The 15,674-nt window shown below is 32.8% G+C and overlaps 2 protein-coding genes across 5 annotated transcripts in view; one reads left to right on the top strand and one right to left on the bottom strand.

Moving 5' to 3' along the window:
- The first annotated feature begins 527 nt into the window (after positions 1-527).
- Positions 528-4,183, top strand: ndufa3 (NADH:ubiquinone oxidoreductase subunit A3). Its single transcript, NM_001003516.4, is given in 4 exon segments — positions 528-583; positions 821-892; positions 974-1,051; positions 3,239-4,183. Coding segments are annotated over 4 exon segments (252 nt in total). The 5' UTR covers positions 528-573; the 3' UTR covers positions 3,331-4,183.
- Positions 4,184-10,048: 5,865 nt separating this feature from the next.
- Positions 10,049-15,674, bottom strand: part of zgc:158689 — a 31,435-nt gene continuing 25,809 nt past the window's right edge. For all 4 annotated transcript variants that reach the window (NM_001441576.1, NM_001328388.2, NM_001441578.1 and 1 more), the window contains 4 exon segments: positions 10,049-11,847; positions 11,917-11,957; positions 14,095-14,302; positions 15,443-15,505. In NM_001441576.1, coding sequence (NP_001428505.1) covers positions 11,775-11,847; positions 11,917-11,957; positions 14,095-14,302; positions 15,443-15,505 — 385 coding nt within the window. In that variant the 3' untranslated portion in view covers positions 10,049-11,774.

The raw sequence follows: 15,674 nt of genomic DNA, 5'->3' as shown, positions 1-15,674 counted from the left end.
GCGGGGTTGCATGTGGGGGTTCTTCAATGGCAGTTTAATAGCACTACCTCCAAAATAAGTTTTAACATGTTTCTCTGGCCTAAATTAAATTATTGAAGCCTTCAATGAAAAAATAAATATCTTTAATTTTTAAAATCATTGTTTACTAAGGGGTTCTTTAATGGCACATAATCCTGTAAAACTTCCTAAACGCGGCTCTCACAAAAACAAAACGAGTTTTAAAATACTCATCTGACCTGAAATTAGATGCTTAAAGTCTTCAATGAACAAAAAATTACCGTCTCTATATATTTTAACAACATCATTGTTTTATATTGTTTACTATTCTAAAATTGGATTTGTCTGTCATCATGACAGGGAAAGGGCTGACTGCCTACAGTTAATGCCAACGCCTAATAATTACATTCCAATCAATATTTTGTTTTATTAACATTTAAACAAAATAATCTTTAACATAACAAAGCCTTCAAATGTACGGCAAATGAAGCTGAGGCGCACTTTAAGTACGTCATTTCTGCGTTGTCATCGAACTACAATTCCCATGATGCCCGAACAGGACTCACTGAAGCAAACATGGCGGCAGGTGAGTACATTTCGCATGCTAGCAGCTTCAAAGATTTCTTGTTTTACTGTAGTACAGATTTGTCACATTTTAAAGCGACACAATCAGTCGGAGACCATGAGAGGACTTATATTGTATCGGTGTATTAAAATTTAATGAATGTATAATGTGCGAATGGGAGAATGACCTTGGTCTCGCAGCAGCTGTCGTTGAATTTAGCAGCTCAACATTTAACGTTTTGTTTGTTGTTTTGTACAGTTGGCAGGTTGTTGAAGTATATGTGGGATAAGGAGCCTGTGATTGCAGTGTCCTGTGTGATCGGAGTGGCAGGTGAGTGCGAGATTAAGGTACCTTATGAATATTCATCTACTTCTTTTTGATTGTAACTTATGTGTTTTGCTGTTCATTCAGCCTGCATTGTGCCGTTCGTGAGCCCTTATACAAAATACACAGCAATGATGAACAAGGCTGTTCCGTACAATTATCCAGGTATGTTATTCTTCACTTTTAAAGCTAAACATCTCATCTCTCCTGTGAAAACTGTTACCATGTAACGCAGCTTTAAAGGGGGCAGTTCACACAAAAATAAAAATTAGCTTTTTAATATTCTCTTATAGCCTCTGCACGGTATCAATTGCGAATTATTTCACTATATCAGAAAAAAATGATATTAACCTCAGCTATAGAGCTGCACAATAAATCGTTTAACCATCGATATCGCAATGTACTATTGAGGTAAAGTTGGTTTAATATTCACACATTCAGACTTCCTCCTTAATAATATATTTTCAGAAAAGTATTCTTTGCAAAGTACTAATAATGAAATCATATTAACAGCCAAATGACATAGTATAACATTGTTCACAGTCAATTAAATAGTGCTAATGCTGTTTTGAAGAAATATTTACATGTGATTTCTGTCATTATATTCAAAGTACCGTGGTAAACAATATAGGGAGCATGTCACAAGTTGTCACTAAATGAATGTGCAAATATGAAACCAAATTTACCTCAATCAATGTGGTTGGGATCATAGTTCACCAGACATTACAGTTAACAACATAGTGGAGTAATTTCATTGTTTTACCTTGGAGTGAAAGTTTATTATTTGCATGTATTTTAAAGACCTGACTGTAAGAATTTGAAGCAAATTTAAGCCATTTGGGCACAATAAATGTAACATTTGCCGCTTAAAGATCAATTGTACAATATTAAAGTTTATATTCAGTTAAAACAATAGTGCTGTCATTATTATTATACGGTGATCATTTAATTTCTGCTTCTGAATACTGACTAATCTTTGTTTATTTGCATCTTTTCTCTGTTGAATTTAACTTTGCGTATCAATTTTTTTAATGTTATTTTATGCAGATACGCTTTTCTACAGTCATCCCAATCCATCTAAAATTATGAATTCTTTACAAGCTATTAAAGTCATCTGCTGAAATTCCATTTATATCACTGTGTGTGTGTGTGTGTGTGTGTGTGTGTGTGTGTGTGTGTGTGTGTGTGTGTGTGTGTGTGTGCGCAATGTCTGTTTGTTTTCTCCAATATCGTGCAGCCCTACTTCTTATTGTGCTGCAGTTTTATTTTTTATGTATTTATTTTATTCCAGCCAATGTAAATAAGATTTAAATGAACGCAACAGTATTCTAAGTTCGAATCCCAGCTCCCACTTAATTTCCTGTCTATCAAATAAAGACAATATGGCAATAATGCCAATTTAAAATTGCACAAATTATTACACGATGACAGAAAAAAAGATTTCTAAAATCAGTTTCTAAAATTTCATGTATTTTTTATTTCAGTCAAACTATAATAATTGAGACTTTACAAAATATGTTAAATTATATAGATTTTTGGCCTCGTTAAACAGCATTTCTTTTTAAATAAATGAAATGTGCTAATAATTTTGTCTGTGGTACATTTTAAAAAGCTTGACCGAGTGAAAAGAACATGTTTAAATGTTTTTGGTGGGGAGCTGTGTTTAGTTACTATAGCAGAGATGGGAAAAGGGGTGGAGTTCTGTGTTATGGGCGTGTTTGTTTTGGTGCTTTCAAACATCAACATTTTGCACCTTCAAGGTTTCATATTGGAGTCAAATAAGTGCAAGTGCAATTGTCACTATTACTGATATTCTGCTGAAACCAGAATTTTAATGATATCATTTGGAACAGGGCTATAGTTTTGCTACAATTTAACAAAAATTTCCCAATATGTTTTTTTAAATATACAGTTGAAGTCAAAATTATTATTTTTTTTTCCAAATATTCCCCAAATGATGTTTAAGATTTAGGAATTTTTGCCTTTCTCCAACTTGCCTAATTAACCTAGTTAAGTCTTTAAATATCAGTTTAAGCTGGAACTAATGTCTTTCAAAATAATTATGTACTGTAATCATAGTAAAGACAAAATAAATTGGTTATTAGAAAGGAGTTATTTAAACTATTATGCATAGAAATGTGTTGAAAAAAAACTTTCTGTTAAACAGAAATTGGGGAAAAATATACAGCAAGGCTAATAATTCTGACTACAGCTGTATTGTAATGTTAATTCACATATTTAAGATTTAATATTAAAATGTATTGTTATTTTACGTGCATTTATTCTCAACATGCACGACCAGTTATTCAGTGGTTGTTAGTTTAACCTTTAGATTGCTCTATCTCTCTTCAGTACCTGTTCGAGATAATGGAAACATGCCGGACGTCCCAGCACATCCGTCTGACCCACAGGGAAGCAACCTGGAATGGCTGAAAAACCTGTGAGAAGTCCTACACAATCCTGTACAGTCCACATCCACCTTTACTTCAGTCTCAATAATAAAACTCTTTATTTGATTATCTTGTCATTTTTCATAATTATTATAGGTTTCAGACCGGAGACCTCCATGTGGGAGGGGTTTTACTGCATGTAGGCTGGGCGACCCCCAAGTGGGAGGGACTTATGCCGCAAGTGGGCTGGATTGCTGTTGTTGTAGACATTAATAAAACACAACAGGTTACTGTGAGGTTGGGTTTAGGGTTGGAGTAGGTGTAGACATTCATTAAACACTATAGGTTGGACTCTATGTCATATAAATGACAATAATAAAATGAAAACTCCAGGTTTATACAGCCCACTTGGAGCTCAAGTCCTACTAACTTCTAGCTGGCCTGGCTCCAACCTCCGTTTATATCCTTCTCGTTTCACCTGCCAGATCAACAATAAACACCAGCCATATAGCTGATATAAAGCTGGAACAGAGACCGACACGCATAAAACGTCAGAGATTAACTTTGTTTATTGTAAGATCATTTAGAAAAGGATATAGTTATGACATTAAAACATTCAAGAATCAAAAATATGACTGATCCACAGAGACTCTGAATCCAGTGCTCATTTACACTGTAAAACATATCTGTAAGTTAGCAGTTTGACATAAATTCTGTATCATGTTTTTTTTTTCCATGTCTATTTATGCTTTTAAATTGCATTATGGTTCCTTGATATCAATCTCAAGAACTTTTAGCCTTTAAAAGTAAAAATATATCAGTGTAAAGTGATATTGTCTGGGCTGCTGTTGTATATTACGCTACAAAAACCTTGTAATAAACTGCCAGTTCGTTTTTGTTATATTACAGATGTATTTCTCTGTATATTATTTTTTACACATTCTATTATTTCAAACTACTAAAATGTCAATGAAAGTTAAACTGTAGAGTTGAATTTTCAACGCCAAAAGTCGGCAGAGCAGAGATCGAGCTCCCAAAATGCAATTCACAGCCGTAAATAAACTGAAAACACTTGGGAATCACAAAATACCGAAACTGTAACAGACATCGTTTTTAGTGTAGATGTGTTTGTAGCTATATGAGAGTTTATTACTCAGATCCCGTATTCACACAACATCTTAAAGCTAAAAGAAGCGGATGTCAATCCTAAATTGAGGGCTTAAATGTTTTCACAGTAAAACGTCGGCATAGTGATCACAAACTATTCTAAAATGTGCTATACTCCTGTGTGCCTTTGAAAGAAAAAGTTATCACAAGTAATCAGATGTTTTCCATATGCCAAGAAATATGTTTTTGTTTCAAAATACACACAAAACAACTAAAAAAAAAAAATTATCTCAAATATATTTATGTAAACATGTTCTTTAAATACAAATTTGACCGTTTTTATGTCTTCAAAATATTATATTTATTATTATATAATATTATATTAAAATCTTTATTGTCTGTAACATAAAAAGCGACGAACACACTTTATTAAATGCAATCCTGCAATTGCAATTCTTCATTTAAATGTGGCAACGTTTAATGTTAAACCTTTATTTGAATATGAATAATTCACTCATTTTCCTTTAGCTTACTCTCTTATTTATCAGGGGTCACCACAGCGGAATTAACCGCCAACTATTTCAGCATATGTTTTACGCAGCGGTTGCCCTTCCAGCTGTAACCCTGTACTGGAAAACACCCATTCACTCTCATACACTACGGACAATTTAATTTATTCAATTCACCTATTCACCTTATTCTTCGCTGACGAGCGGGCGCAGCCATTTGAATCTTTTTGGCTTGAGACTTCCGGTCTCATTCACTTCCATTCATTTTTAGATATTAAAAACTGCTCGTTTTACTGTTTGATGTTGCAAACTGATATTTTCTTATTATATTATTCTACTTGGTCTGTACTGTAATGCAAACATTTCTTTGTAGAGCAAGTAGTTTGACCGTTTTCTGCCGTTTATTATTCCTAGTCATTTCTCTCATAGGCGACTGAATCTAAAGTTTTAAAACAATCGGGAAAACAGGCGCACTTCCACATTTTAGGATAAGGTCAATAGCGCATGTCTTTGCACTGTGTGGGAAACTTTGGATGGGGAGAACATGCAAGCTCCACACAGAAATGCTAACTGGCTCAGCGGGGACTCGAACCTGCGAACTTCTTGCTGTGAGGCAACACCGTGCCACCCCGATATCCATAATATAGCATAATATCATGCTCTACTAAGTTCCCATGAATAAAACTTCCCATCAGCCTATCACTGTGTGCATAGTTAATGTTCATGATGACATCACGCATAATAATGAGCTCAACCCAACCCTCACTCTCGGTGTCCGATTTCTCCAGTAAAGTTTTAAGATAAACCTCTGAACTAAAAACTCTTCTGTTTAGGCAGAACTAAAAGGTTTTAGGTCAAATGTTTTGTGAATACGGGCTCAGAATAGTCAAACTGATGTGTTCAGGAGTCTCTGGGATATTTAATAAAAGTACAACATCAGCAGGGATCAAATCTGCTCAACCGTGAACATGTTGGCTCGGAAATTAAACACAAAGTCTAACATGCAGCCTGAGAGCACGTAAATGTGTTCATTTCAACTTGGAAATGCATTCTGGGATGACATGACTGTAAAAAGAGTGGAAAACAAGCAGATCTGGATCTCTAATCAAGTGTAAATGAGCTGAAGATCATCATTAAACCCTCATCTGATCATGCGATTACAGAACACAGTTACGTTTGCATGTGTATATACAGTATTTAAGTTTTTTATATAACAGAAGAGTTAATAATGGAAATTATTCAAACATATATGAACAAAACGATCATCAATAATATTTAGTTTTACTGGATTTACTCTAAAGTCTTGGAATCATAAGCAAATATTTTGCTATGACAATTCAGAAACCGTTTCATTATATTCCAAATAGTAAAAGATGATTGAGAGTTTCTATCTCACAGGCAAGCTTTTTTTAAATCAGAATCGTGAGTTAAAAAAGGTAATTGTGTTTTATTTTACAATTGCAAATTTCTATACATATTTCAGAATTTGAGCAAAGATAATTGAGAGTTTCTATCGCACATTAAAGCGTTTTTCAAATTCAGAATTTTGAGTTAAAATGGTAAAGGAAAGGGTAATTGTGATTTTTTTTTTCACACTTTCCCAATCGCAAATTTCTACAGATTTTTGAGAATTTTCTTCTCAGAGTTTATTTCATGCAACTGATACTTTTATCAGAACTGCAAGGATAAAACATTGTGACGGCAGTGTTTTTTTTTTTTTTATTCTGAGGAAGCTATATATATATATATATATATATATATATATATATATATATATATATATATATATATATATATATATATATAATGTATGTATGTATATACACACACACACACACACATATATATATATATATATATATATATACACATACACACACACATATATATACATATATATATATACACATACACACATATAAATATATACATATATATATATATATATATATATATATATATATATATATATATATATATATATACATATATTCATATATATATACATATATATGTATATATATATACATATATATATATATATATATATATATATATATATATATACATACACACATATATATATATATATATATATATATATATATATATATATATATATATATATGTATGTATGTATGTGTGTGTGTGTTTATATATATATATATATATATATATATATATATATATATATATATATGTGTGTGTACAACAGTTCTGTCTGGTTCTCGAATCTGATTGGCCGATAGCCGTGCGATATTCTGCAATAACAGCACTCGTACAGCCTCTTCAACCTTAATCCGCCTACATAGAGTAACAGCAGATCAATAGACTCACTACAGTTTGACAAATATTGCTGCTATTGGACAACATAATGTACCTTTAAGGCTTTTTTTTAGGCAAGAATGTAGTTGTAAGATTGCAACTATGCAGTTTATTTATAAGGATAGGGCCTATTTTAAATATTTCTAATTTTGGAGCACGTCAGCATCCATCAGCCTGTCATACTCTCAGCTAAGCTAAGACAGTTGACGTTTCCCCCGCAACGTTTCACACATGAGCCCTTAAGGAGAAAAATGCAATTTCAAACTACAGCTGATCAAATCATTATGAAACAGGCAAGTGACTTTTTAAGTCGATCTCCGTGTTTTGTATGTTGTGCTGTATTTATACCATAGTCTGGTGGTGTTTTTGGTAGTGTTTGCTTTGCTTTGGCTTTTTCGGGATTAATTATTGTGATATCCTGTTTGCAACAGAGAAATACTGAGCAATCTCTGTAGACTTCATGCAGTTTAGCCTTATAATCTTAAAATGTGAGCTAAATCACCTGTTTTGTCATCACTTTATGCTAGAGAATCGTTTAAATACTAGCTCTAAAGTGACGTTGGTGAATTAGTAAAGGTTTCTGCTGTTCTGTCGTCAGCTGCAGATGTGAATGAACGGCGGAAGAAAGTAGTTCCTAATACTAAAGGATTTTTCGACTCTCCGTGTTTGATTTGCTTTTTTATTTACACGATTGTGTCATCGAACTGTTGCATAAACGCAATATCACACTCGTTGCAGTGCGATATGGCTGTATGTCATCACTGGTGGAACACGCCTCCCACCAGTGCCGATATACAGCCACATCACATTACTACTTGTGTGATATTGCTCATATATAAAAACAGAAGTGTAACTAAACCTTTTTATGTTCATTTAAAACAACAGTAATCAATAAAAAGATAATTCTTCTCTTGTAATTGCATGTATATAATCTCACATTTGAGAATTTCCTTCTGAGAAAATTTATCTTGGAACTTTTTGAATTACAAGGACACAAGTCTGTAAGATAAAAGCTTATGATAATAATTAGCTTGTGATGATAATAAGAAACAATTGTGAGACAGTACATGTAGTTTTTCTATTATTATTGGGAGCTTTCATTCATTCATTCTCCTTCGGCTTAGTCTCTTATTTATCAGGGGTCGCCACAGCAGAATGAACCGCCCACTATTCCAGCATATGTTTTACGCAGCATGTTTAATTAAATTCACCTATAGCGCATGTCTTTGGACTGTGGGGGAAACTGGAGCGCCCAGAGGAAACCCACGCCAACACAGGGAGAACATGCAAACTCCTGGAAGCTTTTATAAAAACTTAATCGTAACTAAAAGGATTATTTTTGTTAATTTTAAACCACAGGACACAAATGTTTATGCCAAATTGATGAGCGCAAAAACCCCATGATGTTTATTCTTGTTTTGTACATTGGTATTTTAGTTAATCTTACGAGAATTTACCTCAGATATCTTGTTTTATATCTTATAACTAAGAATTGCATGAGGAAAAAAGTCTGTGAGATAAAAACCCAAAATTGTGAGACATAAAATAGTTTGTTTTTATATTCCGGAGGAGAAAATATGCTTTCATTATGAAAAACTTACGTTACTGATTATTTTTTATGTTCATTTTAGACCACAGGACTTAATTTGTCTCAAACCGATGCCAAAAAATGGGAAAAAAATAATTAATAAAAGCACCTCCAGATGCAGCGCTTCACCTCCATCACGTCCTCCATCACATCTCCACTTTCCAGAACTTTCTTTCACATCTCTCATCCTTCACATCCTCAACTCTCTACTCTACAGCTTCATTTCTGGACGTCTGGAGTTTAACACACTGCATTAGACAGACAGAAGAGCTGAGAGCCTCCTCACACACACATCACATCATATCATTTACAGCACATTCAAAACCCTTCAGTATTTAAAATCCATTCTGTGCTCACATCAAACCTGCTCCTCCTCCCAGAATGCTCTACTACACCCTGCCTTAAGCAATCAAATATATAATAAACATTTGTTGTTGTTGTTTTTGGAGAAATCTCAAAAAGTAACTCAAATAAAGGAATAACTCACCCAAAGACGATGCCAGCATTGTATGAGCTGAGCATAAGAAAAAATGACAGCATGTGTGGTCGATAATGACTACATTTACATTTGGAAAACTATTTCATTAACCCTTTATAGGGCACGTATGGGTAAAAAGGTTATTAAAAGACTTATGACTTGAAAATATATATGATGTAATCAATGTCATTAACACATATGCACCAATAAAGGGTTAAAAAAGATAATTAGACAAAAATATAATGAATGCATTTGCATACCAATGCAAGATTCACACACGTATCACTCTGACTTCATGTAAAATGTTTTATAAAACTAAATTGGGCTCCCGCTAACATCTCTACCATGGGAAATATAAAAGTTTGTCATCGTGTTCATGTGAATTCACTGTATTTCAGTGATGTAGGCACCAGATATCACAGTAACCGTGTTCAAATCCTGAATAATCTGTTCAGAATATGAAAGCAAATGTTTATATATATACACAGTTAAAGTCAAAATGATTAGCCCTCCTGTGATTTTAGTTTTCTTTTTCAATTATTTCCTAAATGATGTTTAACAGAGCAAGGAATTTTTCAGAGTAGTTCCTATAATATTTTATCTGCTGGAGAAAGTTTTGTTTTAATTCGGCTAGAATAAAAGCAGCTTTTACAATGTTTAAAACCATTTTAAGGTCAAAATTATTACTTCAACTGTATATTTATATAGGCCGTTGAAAACAAAATAATTAGCTTTCCTGAGATTTATATTAGTATTTTTTTTATATATTTCCCTGTTTTTACTAGTTTTAGTAGCTAATTTGGAGTTTGGGGCAGGACAGATCGTTGTTATTAACGCAAAAAAAAAAATGAATTTCAAAGATTATTGACATTTTTCAGGAAAACTTAAGACCAGTGGTTATCAAGCACTGGGCAGCAGATCAATTAGGATCGGACCACACAGAAAATCATGAATTATTTCTGTTTTATTTATTATCTGAATCTGAAGGATCTTTTATTTTAAAAAAATCTTTTATTTTGAAAAATGTCTGAATTCTCTCGCTTCTATCTCGGTCACTTAAGTGCCCAAATTTAACCCACAAGCAGCAAAATGAGCAAGAAAAAGTCCTCTTTGGAAAGTTTCTTTAAGGGGAAAAGGCCCAGTGAAGGGCCCGCGAACTGCCAAGGAATAGATCCGCAACCCATTTGTCTTAAAATCAGGTGAATCCTCCATGTCTGGGCAAGAAGATCAACTGCTGGAGATCATAAATGATGGCAGCCTTCAAAGCTGTGTTCACACCAGACGTGAAATGTGCAAATAAATCACATGTTATTAGATGTGTGAACAATTTGAGCCAAATCCACTTTATTTGCGTATCAAATTCACTTCACAATAGATGCGGATTCGCACCATGGGCGGATTCCCATAATTTCATTGCTAAATGGCTAACAAGGATTTTATTGAGAGAATAGCTATGTTTATGTGCTTTAGGAAGGCTGAAAAACAGCATTGATTCGTTTGGAGCTGTGTCGGAGTCCACTGGATCCATTCTGTGGTGCACCCAGCTCTGTTATGAGCTCATAAACTCCTCTTTAAACTATACCTGGATGATGGAAGCTTGACGCTTCTTCCGCATCTGGTGTGAACGCAGCATTAGGGGTCATTTGCATGTCTTATCGAGAGTTTGCGCAGGTTCATTATTTCCAATGGAGGTGCGTGGCTTGCGCTTCCAGACGCACACAGTTGAATGAATACCAGGAGTGTCATGTGACATCAACTGACCAATCAGATTCAGCTTGTATGGAATATACACTTTTCGTAGACTAATTATCTCAGACAAACAAAACATTGCAGTGCTTTGTAATCTGCAATGAAAAAGGTTGGGGACCACTGCTTAAAACCATCTGAAGGAACAGAGGATGGGGATGCAACAGGACAACGATCCAAAGCATAGATGTAAATAAACATCAGAATAGCTTCAACAGGAGAAAATACATATTCTGGAGTGGACCAGTCAGATTCCTGATCTCAACCCGATTGAGATTTTTGTTGACAAATTAGTAAACATAATAGACTTTATTACAAATTTCTCATGTCACATAATATTTTACTTGTTCATTTTGCAGGACAAAGTGCAATTAAAATACCTGGTTAATTAGTTTGATTTATAGCAAATTTAATTTATCTATTTTAATTAATTAATTATTTTTTTACTTTATTTCAGGGAAACTAAAAGAAATAAGATTTTCTCCAAAAATAATGAAAATAGTGTACAAATATCCTAGCTTTGTTAAGCTGCACTTGAGAAATATTTATGTTTTTTAAATTTACAAAGGGGCTTTTCAGCTTGTCTTTAACTCTATATATTACTAATATAAACTCGATCTGCTAAATGATCTTAACACATTTAACTGCACCTAATTCTCTGTTTCTGTCAGCAAAAGTGTAAATCCTGCCTCTGGAGGGTTCAGCAGATCATCAAGGCATCTTTGCAGTAATCAACCGATCATCTTTACTGTATCAGAGGAGCGGAGCGGTCGTTGGTCACTGTCTTCCTGAGCTGAATATGAGCGAATGGGTTGATCCTGTGAATAAATTAAATTAACCAATCCATCAGACTAACCAACAATAACCAGACTTGATTAGTCCTTTACCTGGTAGGGGATGGAGGTGGAGGAGAAAAATCAGTGGACATCTGGAAAACATAAAGAAAACCCACATCAGTATACTGTATATCTCAGTATATGTTCTCAATCATGAAAGAGACAAAAGTGAATGTGCAATGAAAAAAAAAATCATCCAGAAATGAGATGCTATAGGCAAACAAGCATTCTAGAATGAATTAAGCAATGAATGGACTGGATTGAATGAATGAATGAATGAATGGAATGAATGAATGGAGTGCAATAAAATAATGAATGAAAAATAAAGCATGAATACAATGAAAGAGTGAATGATTAAATAATAAAATAATGCATGGAGTGAATTAAATAATGAATGCATGTGAATGAAATAATGGAATGAATGAGTGAATAATTGAATTTTTAAATGATGAATGGATGGATGGATGGAAGGGTGAATGAATAAATGAAGTGCAATAAAATAATGAATGAATTTTATAGAAGGAAAGAATGAATGAATAAATGAATGAATGAATGGATGGATGGATAAAAAAATGAAATAATGTAAGGAATGACTAGAATGAATGGATGGAATGGAGCAAATTAACGAATAAATGGGATGAAATTAAAGAATGAATGGAATGAATGAACAGAAAGAGTGAATGATTGAAATAATGGATGGATAAATGGAAGGATGGATGAATGGAGTGCAATAAAATAATGAATGAATGCAAAGGAATAAATGAAATAATGAATAGATGGATGAATGAAGGAATGGAATGAAATGAAAGAGTGAATGAATGAAATAATGAATGGATGGATAAAGAGTGGAATAAAATAATGAATGAATGGAATTAATAGAAAGAGTGAATGACTGAATGAATTAAACAATGGATGGATAAATGAATGAAGTGCAATAAAATGATGAATAAATGTGAATGAATGAATGAATGGAATATAATTAAACTGAATGAATGAGTGAAATAATGGATGGATGAATGGAGTGCAATAATATAATGAATGAATTAATTATTTAATGGAAGGGAAGAAATGTGAATATATGAATGAGTGAATGAATAAAATAATGAATAAATGGGTGAATGAATGAATAAAAAGCAATAAAATTACGAATGAATTGAATAATTACATGGGATGAAATTAAAGAATGAATGGACGAATTAATTTAATGCTAGTTAATTTTATTAAATAATTTAATAAATTAAATTAAAGAAAAAAAGAATGAATATGTGAATGAATGGAATGAAATTAATAAATGGGATGAATGAATTAATTTATTGAAGGAATGAATTAATAAATGGAATGAAATGAAAGAGTGAACAAATGTAAATATATGAATGACTGGATGAATAAATATAATTAAAAGAAAGAATAAAGGAATGTGAACATATGAATAAACAAATGACTGGATGAATTAATAGAATTAAAAGACAGAATGAATATATGAATTAATGAATGGTATGAAATTAAAGAATGAATGAATGAATTTATTAATAGAATGGATTAATAAATTGAATAAAAAAATGAATGGATGAATGAATGAAAAAGAATGAACAAATGTGAATATATGAATGACTGGATGAATGAATAGAGTTAAAAGAAATAATGAACAAATTTGAACATATAAAGGAATGAATGAATAAATTAATGAAGGAATGACTGAATGAAATTACAGAATAAATGGATGAATGAATTAAATGTATTAATGAAATTAATAAATGGAATGAAATGAGAGAATGAATGGATGAATAAAATTAAATGAAAGAATGAACAAATATGAATGAATGAATGAACGAAGGGTATGAAATTAAAGAATAAATGGATGAATTAATTTATTAAGGGAATTAATGGAATTAAATAATGAATGGATGAATAAATGGAAGCAAATGAAAAAATGAATGGGATGAAATGAAAGAACGAATAAATGGATGAATGAATGGAACAAAATTAAGGATTAAATAATGTGAATATGCAAATGAATGAAAGGAATTAAATAAAATAATTAATTAATGGAATGAATGAATTAATAGAATTCATTAATAGAAATGGAATGGAATAAAATAATAAATTAATTTAAATATCTAAATGAATGAATGAATGGAAAATCAGAATCTGCTGATTTGCTTGCAGAATCAGCCATAAACAGTGCAGATGTCTGCTGAAGCCTGCGGGTGTGTGTGTGTTGTTACTGACCCTGTCCTTGAAGCGCAGGCGTGGGCTGGTTCTGCCAGTGTCTGGGTTCATCATGCTGTAGGGTCTGGGCCTGAAGGTGCTGATTCGCTGAGAGATGATGCTCCGCTCGTCCTCTGAGTCTGGACTGACCTGCGGCTGCTGACCGGCAGGGGGAAGCCTGTCTAACTGACCCATACTGGTGCTGTTCACCTTAGAGAGCACAGCAGGACTGCAGCACGCACACACATAGAAACACACAAACAGATTTACAGTCATGTGAAAAATGTTTACATTTCAATGATGAAAAAATTATATAGTAAATACTAGTGTTTTTTGATCCGTGTTACAGTAAAGTGTATTATACTGTATCCATTGATTATAGCATCTACAACACTATAGTGAACTGATATACTGTAACAAATACTATACTATATTTAAGTTTTTACTACAGTAAACTGCGGTGTTTTGGTAGGTTAATATATACTCTATAGTTGTAGGTACTACAGTACTGGGTCATTTGTTTATATTACTATAAGTTGTTGTGTTACCATAGCATCTGTAATATCTCCAGAACAATATATAGTATGTTACTATAGTATGATTCAAAACACTCGAGTATTATAGAATTTATACTACAGTGAAGTATTTTCTTTAAATGAGAGTATAATTTCAGTCATATCAGCTTGGAACATACCAACTTTTCATTTGAGCTTGATCTTAGTGCGCGATTTAAATAGAGAAAGTATCGAAACTCAAAAAAAAAAAAAAATTTGAGATGCTAATGGTCTTATCTGATTCAATGAACTATGCTAAGCTAAGCTAAAAGAGCTCCCTCCATACCCAGAGATCGGCTGAATAAACATAAACATTGCTGAACATACTGAACTGAATAAACATTCCTAAACATAATAGTTTTTATAACTAATGTCTAATAACTGATTTATTTTATCTTTGCTATAATGACAACACATAATATTTTACTAGATATACTAATATTCAGCTTGAGGTACAATTTAAAGGCTTAATTAGGTTAACTAGGCAGGTTAGGGTAATTAGGCAAGTTATTGTATAACGATGGTTTGTTCTGTAGACTATCGAGAAAAAATTGCTTAAGGAGGCTAATAATATTGACCGTAAAATGTTTAAGAACTGCTGTTATTCTAGCTGAAATAAAACAAGTAAGACTTTCTCCAGAAGAAAAAATATTATAGGAAATACTGTGAAAATTTTCTTGCTCTGTTAAACATCATTTGGCAAATATTTGAAAAAGAAACAAATATTAACAGAAGGGTGAATAGTTCTGACTTCAGCTGTATTTAAGACAGAATATGTATTATTTATATACTATATTTAATGTTTTCTTGCTGACCTGATGTCTTGTCCAGGAGTGTTCGGGCACGGCTGCGTGTAGGAGAAGGGAAACCAGCCTTTTCTGAGAAGAAGAGTTTAGATGATAAGCATTAAAATAAACCAGGCATATTAATATCTTAATAAAGTCAAAGCCATCTGAGCTCTTCACTGGAGTATCTTGAGAAGGATGATGATGACATGTAAACGTATACAGCAGCCGCCTGTAAGCTTGTTTTAAAAGGCCTGTTCAT

The sequence above is a fragment of the Danio rerio genome, chromosome 16 (assembly GCF_052040795.2).
Source record: "Danio rerio strain M-AB ecotype USA chromosome 16, GRCz13ab, whole genome shotgun sequence".
In the NCBI taxonomy this organism is placed as follows: domain Eukaryota; kingdom Metazoa; phylum Chordata; class Actinopteri; order Cypriniformes; family Danionidae; genus Danio; species Danio rerio.
Note: the sequence above shows the minus strand (reverse complement) of the source record. Positions and strands in the feature narration are given on the sequence as shown.